The 26,318-nt window shown below is 42.9% G+C and overlaps 1 protein-coding gene across 1 annotated transcript in view; it reads right to left on the bottom strand.

Moving 5' to 3' along the window:
* NIM1K (NIM1 serine/threonine protein kinase) overlaps positions 1–26,318 on the bottom strand; it is a 66,823-nt gene that overhangs the window by 18,036 nt on the left and 22,469 nt on the right. Inside the window, exon 2 of the mRNA XM_081517599.1 lies at positions 6,698–7,708. Within this exon, the coding sequence (XP_081373725.1) occupies positions 6,698–6,989 (292 nt within the window). The 5' untranslated portion in view covers positions 6,990–7,708. The remainder of the gene's footprint in view (positions 1–6,697; positions 7,709–26,318) is intronic.

Genomic DNA, 26,318 nt, shown 5'->3' with positions numbered 1-26,318 from the left:
AAAATATAAACACCTGTAGGTCTTATTGGTTAAGCTTTACTAGAGCCTGTGTGAGTCTTCCAACTCTGTTCTCCTGGGAGATTACAGCATGAGGAACCCACCAGAGAGTCCTTTCATGCATGGCTCCCTCCCACATCTCTTCTCATTACTACTGGATTTTCAGAGGACGTTGTTATACTGACTTAATTCACCAAGTATTGTTTGAATGTTTATTACTTATACTGCATGTGGGGAAAGTCTGAGGATCTATAAGACACAGTGTCTGACACCAAAGAGCCTGTGACCAGGACACACAAGACTTTCACTCTATCTGGATTTGTTAGGCTCCAAACCTTTATTATTCATTCATACTTTCTCTTGGGCTCCAAGATAGTCGTTTAGTTCCTCTACTTCATGACTTCTGTGTATCTCCAAGCCAGGGCTTCTAAATCTGCACTCTCAAATCCATCTCTTCTCCAGTAGTCACTATTCAGTATAAGTCATTGAGGCTGGAAACCTGGGAGACGTTTTTCATTCTTCCCCTCCCTGTCCCCTCCTGCTCTCCCCCATGCAGCGGACCACAGGTTTTCCAATATTCTGAAATAGTCTTCAAATGCATCCTCTTCTCTCCATCCTCACTGTCACTTCCTTAGTTGAGGTGGACATCGTCATCCGCCTGGACCATTAGACTAATATTTTATTCTGACATCCGTGACTCTTGGCAGGCCTCAACTTCAGTTCACTTTCCTCACTAAAATAATTAATAGTTAATCACTTCGGGGGCTTCCCAAGGGGCACAGTGGTAAGAGAATCCACCTGCCAATGCAGAAGATACAAGAGATGCAGGTTCGATCCCTGGGTAAGGAAGATTCCCCTGGAGAAGGAAATGGCAACCCATTCCAGTTTTCTTGCCTGGGGAATTCCATGGACAGAGGAGCCTGGTGGGCTACAGTCCATGAGGTCGCAAACAGTCAGACATGACTGAGCAACTAACACTTTCGTTTTCACTTTTCATTCATTTATTTGGCTGTGTTGGGTCTCAGTTGTGGCACCCGCGATCTTTGATTTTTGCAGTAAGCAGAATCTTTAGTTGCAGAGGGTGAGATCTAGTTCCCTGACTAGGGATTGAACCTGAGCCCCTGCATTGAGAGTGCAGAATCTTAGCCATGGGACCACCAGGGAAGTCCCCCTCACTGAATTACTTTTAAATCTCCAAACATTCCTCACCCTGGCTCATACCTCCATTCCCTTTACATCTCTCTCTGCCTGCCATCCCCCTTCCCCTTGTATCATTTCTCCACAAACCTCAAGACCTAACACAAGCCTTTCCTGATCAACTGACCCTTTCCTGATCTCAGGTACGGTCGAGCACACCCTTTGTCCCTCACCCTGTGACAGTACTTATCAACTGTTTCCTGTCTATCTCCATTACTGACTGAGAGTTCCTGTCAAGCAAGAACTGTATCTTATTCACCTCTGCAAGGCACAGGAGAGTTAATTATACATTTTGAAAAAAGAATGAACCAATGAATAAATAAATCGAGAGAGAAGGAGAAAGGGTTCTAGAAATATGAGACTAGCGTGACAGAGGAGACAGGGAAGAAGGGGTCAGGAAGGGCAGCATCAGAAAAAGGGCCAGGCACTGTGGCCGCTTTTGCTTTTGTTTGAGGCAACAGATGGGACATAAAATATTCAGAAGCCGAGTGTGTCATCTCTTTTGAGAAATTTCTCATCAGCTAAAATGGGACTCATGGTGGTTTCAGCCTGCCCTATCTGCTTGCAAGGCCCAAGGGAATCTGAGCCATTAGCTATAAAAATAAACTCCAGCCAGCGGGGGGCCTGTATGGAGCCTTCTCCTTAGGGATCATGAGCAGCAGGCGCCTTTTTATAAACTACTGTCCTGGGAGCTACTCCTGGCACTGAAACCTTCCATTTCCCTGGGAATCTCCTCCGTGATCTTATCCAGATTGTCCATGTTTCCTAGAAAACCTGATGACAATTCTGGGCCAGCTGGCTTTGTATGGGAACCACATTTAAACAAATTGCTCTTCAGATGATGTCATCTGACACGGCTTGGTAATGGGACAGGGTATTTGGAATTCCCAGCAAGGCTAAACCACTCCCTGATAAATCTTCCCCCATTGTAGAGGTGAAGATTTTATAGCAATGTCCCTCTGTCTTTCTATCCCAGTCCCCTCCAGGTAGCCTAATGTCCTCCCACTTGTCACAAGTCACAGTCCTTTTAAAAGAAAAAAAAATTATTTATCTGGCTCTGCACCAGGTCTTAACTGCAGCATTGTTGTTCAGTCACTCAGTCATGTCCTACTTGTTGCCACCTCATGGACTGCAGAAATCCAGGCTTCCTGTCCTTCATTATCTCCTGGAGTTTGCTCAGATTCAAGTCCATTGAGTCAATGATGCCATTCAACCATCTCATCCTCTGTCACCCCCTTCTCCTCCTGCCCTCAATCTTGCAGAATCTTTAGTTGCGTCATGTGAACTCTTAGTTTTGGCATTTAGAACCTTAGTTTTCTGACCAGGGATTGAACCTGAGCCCCCTGGATTAGGAGTGGGGTGTTTAGCCACTGGACCACCAGGGAAGTCCCACAGTATGCTGGTCTTGAATCTGTCATCCTCCCTGAGTTTTTGCTTCCTAATACATGAACTGCCTGGCTCTTTCTTCATCCTTACATCAATTTGCATCTGGGTCCCCCTTCTTCACACTCTCAGTTCCTTTTGCTGTCACCTTCTTATTCTTTCCTGGGCTCACTTCCAGGAGAACCAGAGGAGAGATGAGCATGGGACCAGGATGAGGCCATTAGGAGACAAGTCTTCAAGTTAGGAGGTGAAGTCCAGGATTCATTTTCCTGTTGTATCACTACAGTGTGTGCAAGGACCTACCGTTACATTTTCTGGCTTTTGTTTATATGTTGAACTTGTTGAACTGATTTTTCTTCTGCTTGTGCTTTTAGCTGTCTTTCCTTTGCCCTCATGCCATTCCATAAGTAGAGGGTAACAATGAACCTTTGATAACAAGGTTCCTCTGTGGAGGGTTACGAGTGAGGAGAGCATGACAGTGAGGCCACGGAGGCACCGTCTGCACAAGCAGGAAAAGCCACACTCTCTGAAACCCAAGGGGCTAGAATTAAGTTAATTCTGTAACACAACAGGCAAGTAGCCTTTGGTATTCGAGAAGACAGTCACTATGTAAATGCCAATTGTTGATCCTCTTTCTTCTGTCCTCCTCACATAACAGTGTCTACAGAATTAGATGCTCTGCTGCCGTTGGCTAGTGGCAGTTCCCTGCTTAGCTGGTTACTGTCTCTGTGATGCTGTGTCATCAATTCACTGTGCTCTCCATTCTCCCTTCTCAGGGATGCATCTTTGGACCTTGGGCTTTTCTGACAGTGAGGTGGTCCATTTGACCCAAGAGGCTGCTACTGACTTGATCCAGGCAGGCCCTTGACTCAGCAGTGGCCCGTCACCGACTGGCCAGTGAGCACTTATATTCTCTCTCTTTAAAATCTGAGCTGCAATAGGATGAGACTAGTCAGATGGAGATGGGCAATAAAGCTGAGAGATTATGTAGATATGGGAAACAGTCATTGCTGGTGATGTGCTTTTGGATGATTAAGCACAGAAGACCACTCTGCAGAAAGAAATAGGAAGTAGAATGAGAAACCATGTGGCCCCAGAGAAGGGGGAGGTGGAAAGGGTAACCTCCATCCCTGAAGCCTGGGGCCCCGATGTGGGGCCACAAAGTTCCCTGCACACGAGTCATCCCATCACTGCACCGAAATCCCGAGGCAGCTTGGGTGCAGCAAAAAGGAAGCTGAATTCTAACCCTGCCTCTGTCTGTGACCTCAGGACAGCCACTCCTGAACCTCTGTTACTCCCATTTGTAAAACACAGGAGGACGAAATGAGGTCAGTGTTTCCCAAAGTGGAACCTTGAACATTCGTGGGGCATGCAGTGATTTTAGTGCAAGGAAACAGCCTTAAATAGCACCGAACCACAGCATAAAAATGTTATTTTCATATCATTTAAGAGTTAAGAGTATCAGTTAAGAGTTCTCCCTTAACCCTCCTAAGTAAGGTAAAGAGAAACTCAGATGGGTTTTTGGCATATTTTAAATTACTTTCAGTCACTTGTTAAGTTTCCTTTAAAAAAAATTTTTTAATGTAAGATATCACAGTAGTAGTTTCTTATATTGGATACATGTTGAAATGACAATAGTTTGGACGTAGGGTATTAAATAAAATATTGTTAAAACTTAAAAAAATATTGGCTGCCCTGGGTGGCTTGTGGGATCTCAGTTCCTTCAGCAAGGATCAAACTCGTGCTCCCTGCAGTGGAAGCGTGGAGTCTTAATGACTGGATTGCCAGAGAATCCCCCATTAAAATTTTTTGAAAGTTGTTAGAATAGATTTTAAAAGTTCGCACTATACACACACACACAATTGTAAGTATTTGAGGGGATGAATGTGTTAAATAACCTTATCCAGGTAATCAGTTTGCAGAATATACATATATAAAATCAGAACGTTGTACTCTTAAACAATATTGTACATCAATTACATCTCAATAAAGCTGGAAAAATAAATACAACTTTGAATTTTGTTTGCCTTGTATTACTTTTACCACTATCTTCTATTCATAGGTTTTCAAGACATTAATATAAAATTTCCATCTGAAATAAGTTTAAGTAAAAAATAGACGTGCATAGTGATAGCTACCATTTATTGAGTGGCTACTATGTGCCATGTAGTTAATGTTATTGCTAATTTTCCTAACAATTCTAAGAATCATTATCTCTGTTTTACAGTTAAGGCAACTGAGGACCAAAAGACTGAGTATAATATGCACAAAGTCAGATACCAAGCAAGTGATTGAACAAGGATTTGAAGCCCATACTCTGAAGCCCATGTTTTCAGATTTGTTTGTTTCTGAGGCCCACATTCTTTTCACTCTCTCTTGCTTCCTCTCCACTAGAATCGAATATCTGAACCCACATTCAGGAAAGAGTTCCAAGTTGGCCACAAGCAGTAGACTTTGCTCAGACATCAGCCCCTGGGTGCTCTCTGCCACTTCGGGTACTCTCTCCTTTCTGAACTCCTCTCCTGGTTTGCCTTTATCCAATTTCTTGTCTCCCCTTCCTGATCAAGTCTACCAATCGCTGTCTCAATCTCCAGCCCCTCGTCTCTCCCTATGTGTTTTATCTTTTACCCCCTCACTCTTGCTCTAGACCATTGAAAAGTTCTTTTGCCCTTCACTCTTCCTCTAGACCATCGAAAAGCATCTGTCCTAATTTAGATTTAAATCCTAGAGGCTTCCCTGGTGGTTCCGATGGCAAAGAATCTGCCTGAATGCGGGAGACCCATGTTTGATCCCTGGGTCAGGAATATCAGATGCCCTGAAGAAGGAAATGGCAACCCTCTCCAGTATTCTTGCCTGGAGAATTCCACGGACAGAGAAGCCTGGACAGCTACAGTCCATGGGGTTGCAAAGAGTCGGACATGACAGGGCAACTAACACACACACACACACCACACACACACACACACGCTAGATTTACTTTTATGTAATCAGTGCTCCTGGCTGCATTCTGTCAGTGAGGAACCCAAGGCTCACAGCAGTGCTGTTATGCACCCAGGTAGGTAAGATGAGTAGCCGAGATATGAAGGCATGAACCCAGACACGGGCTCAGAGCAAGACAGAAGGGGACCTAAAGCTGCAGTGATTTGGGGGGGGGTGAGGGGGAGTGTGTGATGCTTTCTCTATAGGGATCCAACAGGGATGAGAGTGGAATGGGATTGGAGGTTAAAGAAGAAAAGGAAATTCTAACATAAGAAAGAACACCCTTGAAGACGTAGTGGCAGCCTGGGTTCAAGGAGAATAAATGTCAGTATGGGACTCGCAGGGAGAAAGCAGAGCCCACGGACTTTTAAAAGTTGATAGATGATACTGAATTGCAGGTGTTCTTTTTCTGTCTTGTAACTCCATTATGTCGATCTCCAAGCTTAGCTAAATTCCAGGTAACTTGGAGAAGTGCCCACATGGGTTCTCCTCACAGCTCCTGAGGCCAGGGCAGTGGGCACTGTTGGTCTAGACTCCAGAGGGGCCAGCAGTCAAGCAAGCATGTGTCTGTGGTAGAAAGCAAGGAGCTAACAACAGTGAGAACTGGTGCAGGGCAGACGAAGCACAGAAGGTCCCGAGATCAAGTCCCTTTTCCCCAAACCTCCCAGATGCAGCAGCCTCAGGTAAGAAGAGGCTGGATCCCGCTATCCACGGACCATCCGGGAGGGTCCCTGTGCCATTGGTATTGACACACAAATACAGACATTACAAATAAGGACTTGGAATGTCAGTGGCCTTGGAACCAAGCCACACTCCATTTGGCTTCTCCAAGGCATAACTGGAGAGAACACCCTCAGTGTTTGAGTTCATCTGCACAGTATAGCAGAAGAGTTTTTGGGGTCAAAATCATCTAAGATGAAACTGCTAAAGCCACACTGGACTTCTTTGGATCTTAGTTTCCTTATCTATAAAGTGAAAATGAAAACACTGTGAAAATGAACTGCGATGATGACGGTCAGCAGCTGCCCTAAGGCTTGCCCTTAGCAGGGATTCAGTGATGTCGCCTCACCAGTTTTACTGGCCCCAGACTCCTAACCAGGTCCCCACGCCCTGGACATCACCCGCAGAGGTCAGTTCCTACCTTTGGTTAGGGAGTGAATCCCCAGCTTGACTTGGGAGAAGTTCCCACTTCCGATCTCCCCTCGGATGCGATAGAAGCCGATCCGCTTGCCCAGAGTGATCTCCCTCACCACCTTCTCATCCTGGGACATGTCCTGGGTCAGCTTCTCAAAAGGTGTCAGCTGGCAAGGCTCTCCCTCCTCGTCTTCCTTGGCGCACTCCGTCTGACAGCCACTCTCCTCGCTCTCCCGCCGACCCCACCTGGCACAGTGGGGGTTCACCAGGCCGCCTCCATTCACATACACAGCAGTCATGGTCCACGGCAGGCTCACCTCTCCATCTCAGCGGAGGCACCGAACAGGAGCAGGATGGGGAGGAGCAGAAGGGGCCCAAGGCGGGTGGGGAGATGGGACTTAAAGACTGTAAGGACCCTGCGTCCTTGAGAGCTGGGCAAAGACTCCTGGATGCACAAACTCCCTTCTCGGCTTCAGTCAGGCGAAGGCAGAGACCAACCCCAGCACTGCCTACCCAGCCAAGCCCAAAGCTGCCCACCTCAGTCGAGACATTTCACACCTTCCTTTACGGTGAACTTCCCTGCTCTAACTGCACCATCAGGCATGCATCCAGGTACCCTAGCCTTGATCAGGCTCCAAGAACTTTCTGGCCAGCCGTGCCGATGCTCTGTGGTAGGTGGCTCTGTCCCAAAACAAAGGCTCCAGTTTGCTATTTCCTTTGATGGTCACAGAATCTTCTGTCCTGGTGTGTAAAAGCCCCCAAGAGGCCCCCAGGTCCCCGCTGCTGGTGCTTATCTCTGATCTTCTTCATTTTGCACTTTTGCTGTCAAGTCGCAAGTCCCCGGAGACCTGACAATCCAGACCCCAGGAAAGAAGAAAATTGCAAATCAGCCTTCCGGTCACACGGGCAGCTAGAGGAGGATTAAATTCCTGCAATGCCACCTTAGCCGGCCTTAATTTAGACGAGCTTGCCTCTAAGCCGTGAGCAGTCTCAAAAATTTGGTGGGTGCTCATTCATCCTAAGAATAGAGAATAAGAAAATACATTAGCCGGTGTTAACACACTGGACAGCATTGATAATGAATGAATGCAGAACGAAAAGCATCTACACATTTCAGTTCTGACTCATATCATAGTAAATGCTTGATCACATATGATTTAGTCAGAAGAAAATGTACATGCACACAAACACATCTGTCAACATTTCAAAAATCCCTCACAGGCTGTAATATTTCCAGCAAAATGACATCTCTATTTTTGTTTCTAGTAAAACAATGTTTCTTTTTCTTGATGTTAAGGGAAATGTGCAGGTTGCCTTGGCTTGCTTTAAAGTGAGACTTTTAAAATTATATAATAGTCATGATGATAAAGGTTTCCTATTAATATTAGTTTTCAAAAGTTTTTACATTGATTCAAATAACAATGCATTTCCTGATGCGAAGAGCCAACTCCTTGGAAAAGACCTTGATGCTGGGAAAGTTTGAGAGCAGAAGGAGAAGCAGGCAACAGAGGATGTGATAGTTGGATAGCATCACCAACTCAAAGGACATGAGTTTGAGGAAACTCCAGGAGACAGTGAAGGGAAGACAGACAGGGAAGCCTGGCGTGCTGCAGTCCATGGGGTCGCAGAGTCGGACAGGACTTAGTGACTGAATAAGAACAACAAATATTTCCTTTACCCTGCATGTTCTCGTAGGACTTTTCCTATAGGGGCTGCTCCTGCTCTTCCTTTCTGTAGTATTCTTTGTGCATGCATGTGCATGCTCAGTTGCTCAGTTGTGTCTGACTCTTTGCAATCCCACGGACTGTGGCCCACCGGGCTCCTCTGTCCACGGGATTCTCCGGGCAAGAATACTGGAGTAGGTTGCCGTTTCCTGCTCCAGCGGATCTTCCTGGCCCAGGGATGGGGCCTGAGTCTCTTGTGCCTCCTGCATTGGCAGGCAGGTTCTTTACCAGTGGACATCCTGGAAGACAGGTATTCTATAACACAGGCCAATTTTTCTCCGAGGCTTATTTTCTAGGTATTTCTATCAGCTGTGAGTCTCCAGGCCCAGGAACTTAAAGGTTCAGAAACAGGGTAATGTTACTGGAGGGCAATTGTCTATGGCATCCTCCGTGATGAGCAATATTGCCCAGCTGGATTATCTTCATGCTTTCTTCTATGTAGCCTCCAGCAAGAAACAATCACTTCCTCTCTGGATCCCCACAGCACTTTGTACAGTTTCCAACAGGTCTCTTTCCCTGAAGGTGGGAATAGGATTTAATTCCCCTGTGTATCCTGCTCCTCTCCTGTCTCTCTCAGCATGGAGCATGATGTCCTATATAAAGAAAGTGTTCACTAAATGTGTGTTGAACTTGATTTTTGGAGTTAAGCATCCTGAACAAAACCCTGAGCAAAAACATTAGAAACTGCCTTGGAAATGGGAATTCCCAATTCTGTTTGATGATATCAAATTATTACAATTAGCTACAGAATGGTTTACATTGCTATTGTGTTTAAGTATGGGGTTGCTGAATAAAGAGAAACAAGGACAGGAAAGAGGAGGCTGCTGCCAGCACTGTGCCTGTTTCTACATGGGGGAGGAGAACCTGGGCGAAGGATAAACCAGCCAGGTATCAGTAATCACACACATCTCTAGGCTAGAGTCTGGTTGTGTGTATGCTAAGTCACTTCAGTCATGTCTGATTCTTTGCGACCCCGTGGACTGTAGCTCGCCCAGCTCCTCTGTCCATGGGATTCTCCAGGCAAGAATACTGGAGTGGGGTGCCATGCCCTCCTCCAGGGGATCTTTCCACAGAGGGATTGAACCCGAATCTCTTATGTGTTCTCCATTGGCTGCTGCTGCTGCTAAATCGCTTCAGTCATGTCCGACTCTGTGCTACCCCATAGACAGCAGCCCACCAGTCTCCCCCGTCCCTGGGATTCTCCAGGCAATAATACTGGAGTGAGTTGTATTCCATTCTCCAGGGGATCTTCCTGACCCAGGGATCAAACCTGGGCTTCCTGCATTGCAGGCAGATTTTTTACCATCTGAGCTCCCAGGGAAGTCCTTCATTTATCTCTAGTTCCTTCCAAAACTCCACAATAAGAATAGTAAAGGGGAAAAGCATAAACCCATAAGGATAAACAGTGTAAGAGAAGTAATAGCAGATGCAAGGTGTCCACATGTTTTGGGGAGATGGAAAGCAAATTGAAGAGTGGTTAATGACTCTGCAAAGAAGGTAGAGAAAACTGCAACCTAAAATTCCACATCAGGTCAGTTCAGTTCAGTTCAGTTCAGTCACTCAATTGTGTCTGACTCTTTGCAACCCCATGGACTGCAGCACGCCAGGCTTCCCTGTCCATCACCAACACCCGGAGCTTACTCAAACTCATGTCCACTGAGTCGGTGATGCCATCCAACCACCTCATCCTCTATCGTCACCTTGTCCTCCCGCCTTCAATCTTTCCCAGCATCAGGGTCTTTTCCAATGAGTCAGCTCTTCGCATCAGGTGGCCAAAGTATTGGAGTTTCAGCTTCAGCATCAGTCCTTCCAATGAATGTTCAGGACTAGATTTCTTTACGATGGACTGGTTGGAATTCCACATCAGGACACACCAATGAGATGCACCTTTCTGAACACTCGAGAGACTTCAAACTGTAAGAGACCAACTACCTCAGGGTCTGGAGGACTGAAGAAGACCAAAACCACGGGGGTTGTCTGAATGCAGAGCAGTAGGAGCTCACCCCTCTCTCTCCTCAGAGCGGTGCTGCGCTCTCTGCTCACACAGAGCAGCTCAGGCGCAGGACGGTCCCTCAGCTCAGGCTCGGATATGGAATCTCCCATTCCCCTCTGCTCTCTGCAGCCCTAAGCTCTGAGTTTCCAGAATAAAGAGAAACAGGTACAAAAGCTGCCAGGTAGGGGATTTCTCTTTTGGTTAAAGAGAAAAGACCTCCTGAAAGCCATACTTGGAGGTTCTGCAACCTGCCTGACCACCTACCGTGCAGTCCTCCAGGAGCCAGTTTCACTTGCAGGCAAGGAACTTCCAGTCAGATCTGAGTGACTTCTGCTTAGAATGAATGTCCAGTCAAGAGGCACCAGACACCTGAGGAAAGGCTCCCAGATGAAATAAAGAAAGCGAACCCAACCCAAATAAGAGCGACTGAAAGGAACTTGAAAACATAAAGCAACACAGGACAAAAGATAAAATACTGCATCCATAAAACCAGAACAAAATGCTAAAACCAAACCAAAATAAAAACCCTCAAAGGACAAGAAAGAGAGCTCTTGGAAACTGAAATTAAGGAATTCAATTGAAGAGCTGCTTAGAGAGACCGGAAAACAGAGGATCATCTATTCACGAAGTCCAACATCTAATTATCAGAATTCCCAGACTCACACTATTGTGCTCCCAATAAAGACACACAGTTTCTATTGAGCTTGAATTGTCTACAAATCTCAGAAATTTTCAAAATTAGTGATGAATGGGGAAAAACTCCAGATTCTCACAGATTCCAACAGAATGTAAAAGTAGACGAAAAAATCTAACTAGAAAGATACATCCTGTTTGGTGAACATTCATTTTTATTTTGCAGGAATTTTTTTTTCCTAAAGACTTCTCTTAGATGTCTGGAAGCAGAAATCCTGATTAGAGATTGTGAGATTACTATAAATAGTTTATATTTGGACTGCTTTCTAGTAGTGTCCTAAAATATCAAGCAATATCATGTTGAAAATAAGCAAATAATGGAAATTATGACATACCTAATTGCAGACAAAATCCTCCCTTTTCTTAGATGCTAGCATGGTTTGTTGTCGTTTTACTCTCTGCCCTTTTGATTTTGACCAGTTTTTATGGACATTAATGAGCCCACCCAGCCAAAAATACAAGAGTCGAGTCACTGCAGATCAAAGCCTCTGGAGGAGGCAGAATGGTTCTTAATTATTAGCTTACTGTGGCTGCATAGCAGTGCATTAAATAAGATTAAAGAAAACAGAGCTTACTCAGTCATTTATTTTCTTGACTTGCAACCCACTGTGAAAATAATATCAAAGAAAACCATTTCATCTTTGTTCTCTTTGTCTGAGTTTAAATTATAAAACTTCTGGGCAAGGCTCACAGACAACCTCTTCCTTGGTTGGCAAGGCCAGGCACGGGTTTGCTTAGGAAAAAAAGCTAGGTTTTCTCTCCGTGTGGCGATAGGATGGGAGGACAGCCAAAGCTCCTGTAATCTTCCTCAGATGCAGTGGACCCTCGGGGGAGATCATTAGCAAACACGCTCCATTTGAAAATCTATTTTAACATTTAAAAATTATTTGCACCTTATTAGCTTTTGACCCTAGCTTTGTATTCCCCAACACACCCATCAAGATCCCCATGGGAGGCGGTGAGCAGGGATGTCTGCAGTTGGGAAACTGTAAAGCGAATGGAAAATGAACATATTGACTCTGCCCTAGAGATGAACAGCAATGTGCCTCCTTGACACATTCACAGGCTACTTTCCCAGCCTCCAGGCTAGGTCTCCCCATTGCCCTTACACTTGTGACCATGGCCGTCCACCCAGGCTGATGGGCTTACATCAATCGACTTTTTCCACACTGAGCTCTGCCACCCTTAAGGTTCTCTTGACCATGAAGGTCACAGACTCCAATGCCCAGGAGGGCTCTGCAGGTGTTCAGTGGGGCGTAGTGCAGCCCCCATCCCCAGCATAAGGCAGCCGGGCCCAGCAACAACAGGGGCAGCCATGCTGGAAGGCAAGCTTGCTTTTCCTAAGCCTTTTAATCCTTTAAAGGCAACTGGAAATCAATAAATTTTTAGTCAACTCTCTCAATCTTTAAACGGGATTCAGATATTTTAAAAACACTGTGTGGCCATGTGAAACAGAACCCTCCGGCAAGATTTGACTGTCAGGTTGCTAATTTACCAATTCTGCTCTAGGTTTTATAGAAACATCATCAGAGAAAAAGGCAAGGGCAGTCAATAGGTCCATAGTCAAATATACCTGGGAATGGTGTATGTTCACCCTTCTTAGATTTTCTGCATTAGTACCTCACTGTCTTGTGATATTTAAAACACATACACAAATAAAATCTGTTTTTTTTTTGTTTGTCTAATTCAGTGTTCTCCGAGTTTATTTGACCATGGAATTCATTCTTAAAAAATACCTTTATCTCATTGGCCTTTTCTTACAACTCTGATTTCAGAGTTAGACAAAGTTATAAAATCCTCAATTAACTGTCAGTAAGACAGCTGTAAGAATTTGGGTCCCAAGAGGAAGATTATGAAAACAATTCACTATAAAATGAAACAGAAAACAGATTAGCCTAGTTTAATCCACAAATGTAGCTAACTGGGTGGGAGCAGCTCACCTCTGTGAGGTGTAGGATGACGTAGTTTCTTAGTGATTAAGTAAGTATCTTTTAACCTTGGGAATACACCATTTTTGTATCTGTACAAAACAAAATTTTTGTATCTGTACATTTTGTATCTGTACAAAAAAACATCATTTTTGTATCTGTATTAAATTTTTCTATAATGTAGTTTTAAAAATTGTTAAAATCTACTAGATCAGAAAATATAATATTTATAGTATTTTACAACAGGCAACAGTGCAGTGGATGACTGAGTGAACGAATGGATGAACGACATGACAACCCTGTGAGGTGAGGGACTGTCATTTCCTTTCCACAGATTAAAACAATACACAAAACCAAGGCTATCTGAAATCAAGAAAGTTGTCCTTGATGTCTTGACAGTCTACTCAAAGAGAGTGAAGAATGCATATTTAAGTTACCCTTACAACATGTGAAACCAGGAATTTTAAACACTTGAGCAAGAAAATGGGGACATGTTCCAGTAGCAACATGGCAGAAACTCGAGCCCTTCCCCATAAAGATATAAATCTCAGTTATAATTCATTTCCAAGATACAGGTCTTCCCAGCTTTTCTGAGAGAGCATGCCTGCCTCCAAACAAATATGGAAAGGCATTAAGATACAGAATGAAATCATGGGTTGAATCACAAGCAGGTGGCCCTGAGCAGAAAAACAAAATGTATTCCACATCTCCTCAGAAATAACTAATTTAGGAAATGCAATACGGGAACACTCATGCCTATTTGCAGCTCATGGCTTATTTTTAGGGGATTAAAAATATTTGCAAGTCAAAGCAGAAACTGCTCTTTTCCTGCCTTATAACTTTCTTCAACTCTAATGTAGTGTGATCACTAAGAAGCAGGAATCAACTTTGAGGGATGACCATAGGGGATGTTAGAGAAAACGTTTTTTTCTATTTGAGCAGAACTCCAGAAAGTCTAACATGGCAGGAGGGGCTGGAAGGCTACAGTCATACAGGAGAACAAAGCTTTTACTTCCATCATCATAAAAATTTCACGTGGATTTGAAATCTTTATTAAGATCCTCACAAATTTTCATTAAGTGATCCCTTTACACAGTATAGGCAACACATCTGAGCATTCTTATATATTTACTCAGCGGTGGAGGTAAGTGAGCAAGGGGTGTTGGTGTCAGGGGACAAGAGAGAAGTTACTAAATATAAAAAAGTGAACAAATCTCAGTATGCAATAGTGATTTGCACTAATAGAATAGAGAATTTTTAAAAATCTTCATAGATATGGAAACTTAATATGTACTAGAGATGACATTTCAAACCACTGGCAAAAGATGATTCAGTTTATGATGCTCGCAGGGACAGAATCGAAAGGCAACTTGTGTAGACTTTAGCTCTCCTACCACCTAAATTCTCCATCAAATTCCCCCATTCTTTGATATAGATTGTTCATATTTTCTTAAATGAATGTAAAGGGCCATGCAAACACACCTCTTCCAGTAATATTACTAACCCAAGACCCAACTATATACAAATTCAGGAGTCACTATTCGGTGCTGGGATAAACCACATATATATGTACATTTGGGTATTCATAGAAAAAAGATCTGGAAGAATACATTTTGAACTAGTGGATGACAACTGGGAAAGGGCAGGGAAGTGGGTGGTACAGAACTGGGGGTAGTGAAAAGGAGTATGGTGGAGGAAGCTAGTTATCCCCCTTCTACCTATTCTTAAGTGGCTTTCAGCCTTGACTGCATCAAAATCACCTCAGAGCTTTTTAAAAATGCAGAAGCCCAGGCCCTGTCCCAAAGATACTAATTTAATTGGTCTTGGGGGAAGGCATGCTTTTTTATCTGTTTTTCAGTTTCCCAAGTGATTGTGTTTTGTAGCCAGATTTGAAAACCACTCTTCTACCACATTAAAGTTTTATCTGGGGACTTCCCTGGTAGTCCAGTGGTTAGGATTCTGTGCTTCCAGTGCAGGGGGCATGGGCTCCATCCTTGGTGAGGGGACTAAATATTTCTATTTTATTATTTATGCTGCATCTCATGGCCAAAAAAAATTTTTTTTTAAATCTGGACATATTACTATTCAACTATCAGTCTGACCTAATGTTATACAACTTTTACGATGTTTACAGAATGAACTTGTTTCATTTCTTCATGTATTTCTGTATTGTTTGAATCTTTTATAAAATATATAATTACTTCCAAAATTAGAAGTTTATATATATCTAGATAGATAGAAAGTATGTGGGTCATTGATAGAAATAGTAACTGCAGAGACTTCCGATTTTGGTTTTCTGGTATCTCAAAAGATTTCAAATCATGAATACAAAGTCCCAAATACTTATTGAGGACTGGTCATATGAAAGAAAATAAGGTGATATGAAAAAGTATATCATTGTTTTTAAAAGCACCATATTTACTTAATTTACGAGGAACAAATCAACATCGTCAAAAGAATTTCACCCATAATTTTCAGGTAACATTGTTAATCTAAATTTCATTGAATTTCTCTTTACATTTAATTTGGAAAACTTTGTTTTGCTTTATAGCTGTTTATAAGCTACAAGGAAAAAGAATATAAATGGAGTTTCATATTCGTACATTTTTTGGTGTCTTTAAAGTAGAATTTTTACTTATAGTTATCTAAATAATTTAAGTCCAAGGAGTTGTGAGAATTTTATTCCTTTAAAAGTAATTTTTACATGACACAAATTTGAGAAACTTGGCTTTTGACAGTGATTTTCCCAAATCAAAGGACCAGATGGGGTTGTGGAATTAGCACAGGTCAGAATGAGGTTCAAGTCTCAACTCCCACTAAAGTCTGTGGGGCCTTAAGCAAGTCCTTTCCCCTTTCTGAGCTTTAGGGTCTTTACTGGCAAGTGAGAGTGTTGGACCCCATGACAGCGATAGATCATCCAGTCCTGACCGGATATTGTTGATTTTAACAACAGAGGATGAATTCCTAAGTATTTATGGGGAAAAAAAGGCCCTCCTGAAGTCCAAGTGTCACATCGCCCCCTTCTGGACCTTTGTAGTCTTCACATGAGTGAGATGATAAAAAAAATCCAGAAGCCTGCATCAGTTCAGTTCAGTTCAGTCGCTCAGTCGTGTCCGACTCTCTGCGACCCCATGAATTGCAGCACGCCAGGCCTCCCTGTCCATCACCAACTCCCGGAGTTTACCCAAACCCATGTCCATCGAGTCAGTGATGCCATCCAACCATCTCATCCTCTGTCATCCCCTTCTCCTCCTGCCACCAATCCTACCCAGCATTAGGGTCTTTTCCAATGAGTCAACCCTTCGCATGAGGTGGCCAAAGTATTGGAGTTTCAGCTTCAACATCAGTCCTTCCAATGAACACCCAGGACTGATCTCCTTTAGGATGGATTGATTGGATCTCCTTGCAGTCCAAGGGACTCTCAAGAGTCTTTTCCAACACCACAGTTCAAAAGCATCAATTCTGCGGCGCTCAGCTTTCTTCACCGTCCAAATCTCACATCCATACGTGACCACTGGAAAAACCATAGCCTTGACTAGACGGACTTGTGTTGGCAAAGTAATGTCTCTGCTTTTAAATATGCTATCTAGGTTGGTCATAACTTTCCTTCCAAGGAGTAAGCGTCTTTTAATTTCATGGCTGCAATCACCATCAGCAGTGATTTTGGAGCCCCTCCCAAAGTAAAGTCTGACACTGTTTCCACTGTTTCCCCATCTATTTCCCACGAAGCCTGCATGGACCTGCTGAAATAGGAGAGTCCCTTTTCCGCTCATAAACAATTTAGAAAGCCGGATTTGAAGGTTTCTTATAGAAGCATTAGAAGACAACCCAGGAAAGAAGAAAGGGCAAAGCCACCGAAGGAGTAGGTGCTGCCATGGGAGTGGGGTGGAATCAAGAGAGTCTGACTCACAATTTTGTCTTCATTATTCCCCCCATAGAACACCTACTGCAGGCTATCATTTCTCAGGTGTCTACTATATGCTTGCTCAGTCGTGTCTGACTCTTTGCGACCCTATAGACTGTAGCCTGCCAGGCTCCTTTGTCCATGGGATTCTCCAGGCAAGAATACTGGAGTGGGTTGCCATGCCCTCCTCCAGGAGATCTTCCCAACCCGGGGATCGAATCTGTGAGTCTCTTATGTCTCCTGCATTGGCAGGCAGGTTCTTTACCACTAGCGCCACCTAGGAAGCCGTCACCCCAATATTATTCACACCCAAATTATATTATTATCACTGAGTCCAAGACACCCTCAGATTTTTAAAATTATTTAATTAACATTTATTTATTTTTGGCTGCACTAGGTCTTCATTGTCTCGCACAGGCTTTCTCTAGTTGCGGACAGCGGGGGCTACTCTAGTTGTGGTTTGCAGGCTCTAGGTGAGTATGCTTTGGTAGTTGTGGCACTTCGTTGCGGCTTGCCGGTTCTAGAGTGCTGGCTCAGCAGTTGTGACCAAGTGGGCTTTGTTGCCCCTCGGCATGTGGAATCTTCCCAGACCATGGTTTGAACCCATGTCCCCGACATGGGCAGGTGGATTATTAACCACTGGATCACCAGGGAAGTCCCACCATCAGATTTTTTTTGGATTATAGTTAGTCTCTGTAGGTGGTCTCAGAGCTTCTGTTGTATCTAGCGCCCACCAGCCAGGTAAGTCAGAAGCTCTGAAACCAGCTCAGACATGGTCTCTTTCAAATAGAGCATCCAGGAAGATCCTTCTGAAAGATGTCAGGGCATGTCACTTCTCTATTCGGAATCCTTGGATGCCTTCTGTTCTCATTCAGAGTAAAAGCTGGGGCCCTTAAAATGACCTTCAAGGCTCTGCCCAGTACAGTCCAATTCCCCTTTGATGTCATCTCTTCCAATCTTCACCTCACTCACGCCACCCCAGCCACACTGGCTTCCTCTCTCTTCCATGAGGGTACCAGGACCAGTCCCCCACAGACTACTTCAGGACCACTTTAGGTGTTCCCTCATTCAGGATGCTGTGCACCCATGCACTTAAACCAGGCAGAGTTCTCTTTTGTACTTCCAACATCTGTAGCTAGCATGGTGAATTTCTCCATCTCTTTGTACAATTATGACTTCTATGTTGACTGTCTCTCTCATAAATCAGATTGCAAGCTCCTTCAGGGTGGTGATTATACTCTCTTATTTGGACTATTTCTATAAGAGCTACAGTAATTGGGACGGTGTGGAAGGATAGACCAAAAGATCAAAAAGAGTCCAGGAACTGACCTGCACATATGGTCCATTATTGATTTTCCAACAGGGCACCAAGCCAATTCAGTGGGGAAAGAAAAGTCTTTTTTTAACAAATGGTGCTGGATATGCTGGACGTCTGTGTAAATAAAAGTTGAACTGTATGAAATCTGTATGCAGGTCAAGAAGCAACAGTTAGAACCGGACATGGAACAACGGACTGATTCCAAACTGAGAAAGGAGTACATCAAGGCTGTATATTGTCACTCTGCATATTTAACTTCCATGCAGCATACATCATGAGGAATGCTGGGCTGGATGAAGCACAAGCTGGAATCAAGATTGCCAGGAGAAATATCAATAACCTCAGATATGTAGATGACACCACCCTTATGGCAGAAAGTGAAGAACTAAAGAGTCTCTTGATGAAGGTGAAAGAAGAGAGTGAAAAAACTGGCTTTTTCACTCAACATTCAAAAAACTAAAATCATGGCATCCATCATCACTTCATGACAAATAGATGGGGAAACAATGGAAACAGTGATAGACTTTATTTTCTTGGGCTTCAAAATCACTGCAGATGGTGACTGCAGCCATGAAATTAAAAGACTCTTGCTCCTTGGAAGAAAAGCTGTGACCAACCTCGACAGCACATTAAAAAGCAGAGATATTACTTTGCCAACAAACATCCATCTAGTCAAAGCTAGGGTTTCACCAGTAGTCATGTATGGATTTGAGAGTTGGACCATAAAGAAAGTTGAGTGCCAAAATATTGATGCTTTTGAACTGTGGTGTTGGAGAAGACTCTTGAGAGTCCCTTGGACTACAGGGAGATCAAATCAGTCAATCCTAAAGGAAATCAGTCCTGAATATTCAGTGGAGGGATGGGTGCTGAAGCTGAAGCTCCAATACTTTGGCCACCTGATGAGAAGAACTGACTCATTGGAAAAGACCTTGATGCTGGGAAAGAGTGAAAGCAGGAGAAGGGGACAACAGAGGATGAGATGGTTGGATGGCATCACTGACTCGATGGACATGAGTTTGAGCAAACTCCGGGAGTTGGTGATGGACAGGAAAGTGTGGTGTGCTGCGGTTCTTGGGGTCGCAAAGAGTCGGACATGACTGAGTGACTGAACTGAACTGAACTGCAGTAGGACAAGATTTTTGGATGGGATACAAAAAGCATAAACCTTAAAAGGGAAAAAAAAAATTAAGCTTAACTTCATTGGCTTTTAACACTTCTGGATATCAAAAGATACCACGAAGAAAACCAATAGGGGTGCCAACCTGGCAGTGCAGTGGTTGAGAATCCACCTGCCAGTAACAGAGGGTACAGGTTTGACCCCTGATCTGAGAAGATCCCACATGCCACGGGGCAACTAAGCCTGTGTCCCACAACTAATCCGTGTGCCCCAAGTTCTGAATGAAGGCCGTGTACCCTAGAGCCTGTGCTCTGCAACGAGAAGCCACTGAAATGAGAAGCCCACACAAGGCAGCTAGAGAGTAGCCTCCACTGGCTGCAACTAGAGAAAACCCTCGAGCAGAAACAAAGACCTACTTAGCCATAAATAAATAAATAAATTTTAAAAAACTGCTTAGGTCTTTAAAAGAAAACACACTTTTAAAAAGCATTAAAAAGAGAGAGAAAACCAACAGACAAATCAGAGACTAGATTATATATCCAAGACTCTAAACAGTATCTGGCACACAGTAAGAGCTCAGTTAAATATCTGTTGAGCTAATGTACAAAACGCCTGACTCTTTTCCACCAAAATACATGGATATTCTAGCGGTACACGGCTTCCCTGGTGGCTCAGACGGTAAAGAATCTGCCTGCAGTGCGGGAGACCAAGTTTCGATACTTGGGTTGGGAAGATTCTCTGGAGAAGAGAATGGCAACCCACTCCAGCATTCTTGCCTGGAGAACCCCATTGACAGAGGAGCCTGGTAGGCTACAGTCCATGTGGTCCCAAAGAGTCAGACATGACTCAGCGACTAACATTTTCACTTTTCACAGACAGCTGAGGTGTCAATATCCTATGACTATTGAGTGGGCAGTGCTAGTTAGGGGGGAAATCTACCATACTGGAGGAAGGAAAGTGATCATGATTCACTAGTAGAAATGCAATGGGTTGTGAGTAAATTCAGGAAAATGTGTGCAGGTCACCAAGACCTGTAGAAAATCAGACAAAATGAGGCTTGAGTAACAGTAGAACATTCACTTCAGGAAATTAGCTAAAAACACCGGAAGAATTTCACCAAGTGGAGCAAAAGGCATATGTCTCACTCTTAGTTGCCTCGGCAATGCTGATGATTTTATAATGAGAAACACAGATGCTGCAACTAGCCAATAAAGGTGAAGCTACAAGTGATCTGGAGTTTCCCAGGTGGCTCAGTGATAAAGAATCCACTTGCCAATGCAGGAAGTTGCAGGAGGTGTTGGTTCAATCCCTGGGTCAGGAAGATCCCCTGCAAGAGGAAATGGCAACCCACTCCAGTATTCTGGCCTGGTAATTCCCATGTACAGAGGAAACTGGCAGGCTATAGTCCATAGAGTCTCAAAGAGTTGGACATGACTGAGCGACTGAGCACACACGCACAAGAGATCTACCTTAGATATTCAGTTCAGTTCAGTCGCTCAGTCGTGTCCGACTCTTTGCGACCCCATGAACTGCAGCACCCCAGGCCTCCCTGTCCATCACCAACTCCCGGAGTCCACCCAAACCCATGTCCATTGAGTTGGTGATGCCATCCAACCATCTCATCCTCTATCGTCCCCTTCTTCTCCTGCCCTCAATCTTTCCCAGCATCAGGGTCTTTTTCCAACGAGTCAGCTCTCAGCATGAGATGGCCAAAGTATTGGAGTTTCAGCTTCAACATCAGTCCTTCCAATGAACACCCAGCACTGATCTCCTTTAGGATGGACTGGTTGGATCTCCTTGCAGTCCAAGGGACTCTCAAGAGGATTAGATCTGAGACCTTGAGAGTTCTATTACAGGCAAAGGGTGGAGTCAGGAAGGGAAAATTTCCAGTTGGGTAAAAAAGAGAAAAATTGATCCTGCACACTTGAGACTGCTTCTGTGGATGGCATAGACCCAGGCTGGCTGTACATTCTGGTTTGCTTAAGATGTCCAAGTGTTTCCCAATGAGGTTAATTATCAGCTCTTTATTCGCTGAAGTGTCCTTGTTTGGATGATATATATTGTGATTATTTTACTTAAATGTGTTATTTCTATCTCTTAGTTTGAATACTCAGTGAGGCTAGATAATCATGTAGTTCAGGGGTCCCCAGTACCTGAGCCACAGACTGGTACTGGTCCATGGCCTGTTAGGAACCGGGCCACACAGCAGGAGAGGAGTGGCAGGTGAGCGAGTGAAGCTTCACCTGTGGCTCCCATTCCCTCACCCCCCACCCTCACCCATGGAAAAATTGTCTTCCACAGTCCCTGGTACCAAAAAATTGGAGACTTCTGATGTAGTTGCGTATTCACTTCTTCTACCTATTAGCATCCATTCCTGGAAGGAGAGGTTCCTTCCAGGCCAAATAAGAGGGAGTGCTCACTGTCCTAACGACCAGTGTAAGACTACTGACAAGTGTATAACCTGATGTTTAGATTGCTTCCCTGCTCCTTGCTGTAAGCAAGTGAATTGAGCAGTAGAAGTCTTCAGTGTAATCAATTTTGAATGAACATAGTTCTATTCTACTCCTAAAACCACTAATTATATTCTAATCAATACTTTCTTTTAAAGACATGTAAACTGAGGTAGAGAATGATCTGGTTAAATGACTTGTCTGGGATCATTCAAGGTAAAAATCTAGATGAGAGTCCCATTTATAATGAATTTGTTTTCAGCTCACCATCACCACCATCATTCATTAATTTAACAAACATTTATTAAACACCTGTTATGTGTCAAAAATCCCCTTCCCACATGGTGATCCAATGACCCAGATCATTGGTCCTGGATACTCACTGAGCATGTCTGGCTTAAAATAGGTGATCTGCAGCTGAGATAAGCACACTGGGTACCAATGTTTGGGGTTTGAAGTGTGTTCTGTGTTTCTACAGAAAAAATTGAGTGGAAAGGACACTGCTGTTCTACAGTAGGTCAAATCTTGATTGTACAAGTGAATGGTACTTTAAAGGTCCAAGCAATACAAGTGGGTTACAGAACACTCTGATGGGGAGTGTTGGAGTAGGGGGAGGGAAGGGTTCTTGCATTCAGTAACGGAAATAAATATCCAACCTTTCTACTGTATCTTTCTAAAGAATTTTTTTAAGCCTTAAAAAACGAAACTTTCATGGTGCTGCTGTCTTCCAAGATAAAACCAGCTAGGAACAGTCATTAATTAGTGTTGTGAATGGCTCATACATTTACATTAGGAACATCACCTGTGGAGCGTTTGATTCCTGAGTTCATTGATCTGACACAGCTTTGAAATTTCTGGCAGGAATTCATTAAAAGCAACCTAATTTGAAAGAAAAACAACTGCTTTCTTGCCCTCTGAATTATCTATCCAGGGGGCTCCTCTCTGTTCTGGTAATCTTAAGAGTAGAGCTGGTTTTTCAAAGGGAGAAAACAGCTCTTTGTCATAGTAATTGCTTAACAAAACAAAATAAGCAAATGTTAAAAAGAGAGTTGCTTCATAATGACTCAAGCTGTAAAATGATAAAGCCATATTTACATGATTGACTGCTACTAAGAAGATGCCTGGCTTTACTGGTGGCTCAGACAATAAATAATCTGCCTGCAATGTGGGAGCCCTGGGTTTGATCCCTCAGTTGAGAAGATCCCCCGGAGGAGGGAATGGCAACCCACTCCAGTATTCTTGCCTGAAGAATCCCATGGCTACAGTCCATGGGGTCACAAAGAATTGGACATGACTGAGCAGCTAACACACAAGAAGATGCCTAGGTAGCTAGGTAGTATGAAACTGAGAAGTATAAAATTGTGTTGAAATTTATTGATAATCTCAACTAACTATTCTAGTCTTTGTTTAATATCAATTATTATATCAGTAATAATTTTCTAGGAGCTTTATGTATATTAACCATTTAATCCTTCCATGCATTCTGGGAGGTAGGTACTAGCATCTCAATTTTACAGAAAAGGGAGGTCAGGTGACTCCATCCATCCAGGATTCAAGCCTAGGCAGGGAAGCTCCAGTCTCAGGACTCATCTTAACCACTACAGTGGACTATATAGTTATTTCCAAAATGTTCTTATAATAGAGTAGTTTTTTATGTCTAGGATTTAATATTTGGCATAGGGAAAGCTGATACTTTGTTCTATGCATCTCTAACCTGGTACAAAGCAAGCTTTCAACAAAATGTTGTGGGTGAATGAGTGAGTACCAGATGTAGATCACAGGTTTTCTCTCGGTTGCTTCCATCTATCACCAATAGCTTTCTTCTTCCCCTTCTCACTGCCCACCCCTCACTCTACCAACTTGGTTAATGATAAACGTATTTTGTCTTCCCTCTGCTCAGACCTAACCAACAGGCTTACACGTCTCATCTTTCAATAACTGGACATCCTGCTTAGGACCCACTAAGGGAGCAGGTGGTCCAGTGGGGATGTGGGACACAAGGTGAGATCAGCTCAGAAAGGCACCAGTTTAGACCCACAGAGATTGAGACAGAGATTGCATCCATTTGGGGAACTAAAGGACTTACAAGACGGACCTTCTCTTGCCTCATTCTCCAGGATGTGCACCAGCCATAGGATGCTTCATTCATTCATTCATTCATTCAACATTTATTGAGCGTCTGCTATGTGCCAACACTGCTAAGCCTCAGTTACATATGAAACTGAATGAAAAAGACATTCTCTTGTTTCTTCGCATGACTATTACCTCTCCCCGAATAAACACACGGAGAAGGCAATGGCACCCCACTGCAGTACTCTTGCCTGGAAAATCCCATGGACGGAGGAGCCTATGCTGCAGTCCATGGGATCGCTAAGAGTCGGACACAACTGAGCGACTTCACTTTCACACATTGGAGAAGGAAATGGCAACCCACTCCAGTGTTCTTGCCTGGAGAGTCCCAGGGATGGGGGAGCCTGGTGGGCTGCCGTCTATGGGGTCACACAGAGTCGGACACGACTGAAGCGACTTAGCAGTAGCAGCAATAAACACAACTCATACAACCTTGCTCTCTTAATGTCTTTGTTATTCACCTCTACATCTTATTGGGACTCTCTCTAGGAGTTCATTTATTATCTGTATGGAGATCATTATTCATTCATTTATATATTAAATGAGCATCTACTATGTGACAAACACTTTTCCAGGTGCAGGGGATATGATAGTGAAGCCAAGTAGAGAGCATTTCTTCACTGGAGGGATTTTTAATAACCCCCAACTCTATTTACACTTGTTTTCCTTTCTTTTCTCAGCCTCTCTAAAAGACATTAAGTTATATAAATTAATAATTATAACAATATGTTGTTTTATTTTTAACACAGATACCATAATTATAACAATAATAGTACAGCAAAGGGGAAGTGGGAATTGAGCTATAAAGGAATAAAGTTTTTTGGTTTCACTAAAATTGTGTTCATATAAATTTAAACTAAGTTCTGGGAGTTCCCCAGTAGTCTATTGGTTAGGATTCAGTGCTTTCACTGCCATGGCCTGGGTTCAACCCCTGGTAGGGGAACTGAGATCCTACAAGCCTTGTTGTGCAGTCATAAATAATAAATAAATAAACTAGGTTCTGATAAATTAAAATGTGTATTTTAAGCCCTACAGCAATGACTTGGAAAATAAGTAGAAATATATATCAAAAAATAATTAAAGGGCTATCCACAGCAGAAGAATGACGTTAGGCCCCTACCTCACGCCATAAACCAAAGTTAACTCAACATACATCAAAGATCCAAATGTAAGAGTTAAAACTATAAAGCTCTTAAAAGAAAACATAGGCATGAATCTTCACAATCTTGGAGTAGGCAACAATTTCTTAGATGTGACACAAAAAAATGAGAAACAAAGAAAAGGCAGATAGACTGGATATCATCAATTAAAAAATTTTATGCTTCGAAGGACACTGTTGAGAAAGTGAAAAGACAACCTACAGGATAAGAAAGACTCTTTTGCAAGTCATGTTTTTGATAAGGGATTTGTATCTAGAAATAAAATAAATCTAAAATAACTCAAAAATAAAAGGCAACTCAAAAAATAACTGAATAAAAAGATATATAACCCAATTAAAAATGGATCTAAATAGACATTTCTCCAAAGAAGATGTACAGGAAGCCAGGAAGTACATATAAAGATGCTCAACATCGAGCCATCAGGGAATGCAAAACCACAATGATATACCACTTCACACCCACGAGGATGGTAGAATAAAAAAGTAGGTGATAACAAGTATTAGAGAGGATGTGGAGGAACTGGAAACTTCATACACTGCTGGTGGGAATGTAAAATGGTGCAGCACCTTGAAAAGACAATCTGTCAGTTTTTAAAACAATTGAATATAGTTATCTCATAACCCAGCACTTCCACTCCTAGGTATATATACCTTAGAGAAATGAAAACATGTTCACACCAAATCTTATACACAAATGTTCACAGCAGCATAATTCGTAAAAGCTAAAAAAGTAGAAACAACCCAAACACCCATCAACTGATGAATAAATGAATAAAATGTGGTATATCTATAAACTGAATATTATTATTCAATAAAGAGAAATGAGGTATGGTACTGATATAAGCTGCACCAAGGACAAATCTTGAAATCATTCTGCTAGGTGAAAGAAACAAGGACTATTTATAGTATGATTCCATTTACATGAAATGATGGGAGAATAGGCAAATCTATAGAAACAGAAAGTAGATTAATGATTGGTTAGGGTTTGTGGGGAATGTAGCTAAGCAGAGCAGCATTTCTTTTTAGAGTAATGAAAATATTCTAAAGTTGATTGTGGTCATTGTGATGATGTAAATATACATATCTCTGTGAATATACTAAAAGTCATTGAATCGTATACTTCAAATGAGTGAATTGTATGCTATTTGAATTACACTTGACAAAGCTGTTAAACTACATTTGAAACAATTAAGGGAATTAAAATCTTATACT

This window comes from Giraffa tippelskirchi, chromosome 8 (assembly GCF_054371585.1).
Source record: "Giraffa tippelskirchi isolate mGirTip1 chromosome 8, T2T-mGirTip1v1.2.pri, whole genome shotgun sequence".
Taxonomy (NCBI): domain Eukaryota; kingdom Metazoa; phylum Chordata; class Mammalia; order Artiodactyla; family Giraffidae; genus Giraffa; species Giraffa tippelskirchi.
This window is presented reverse-complemented; position numbering and strand designations above follow the sequence as displayed.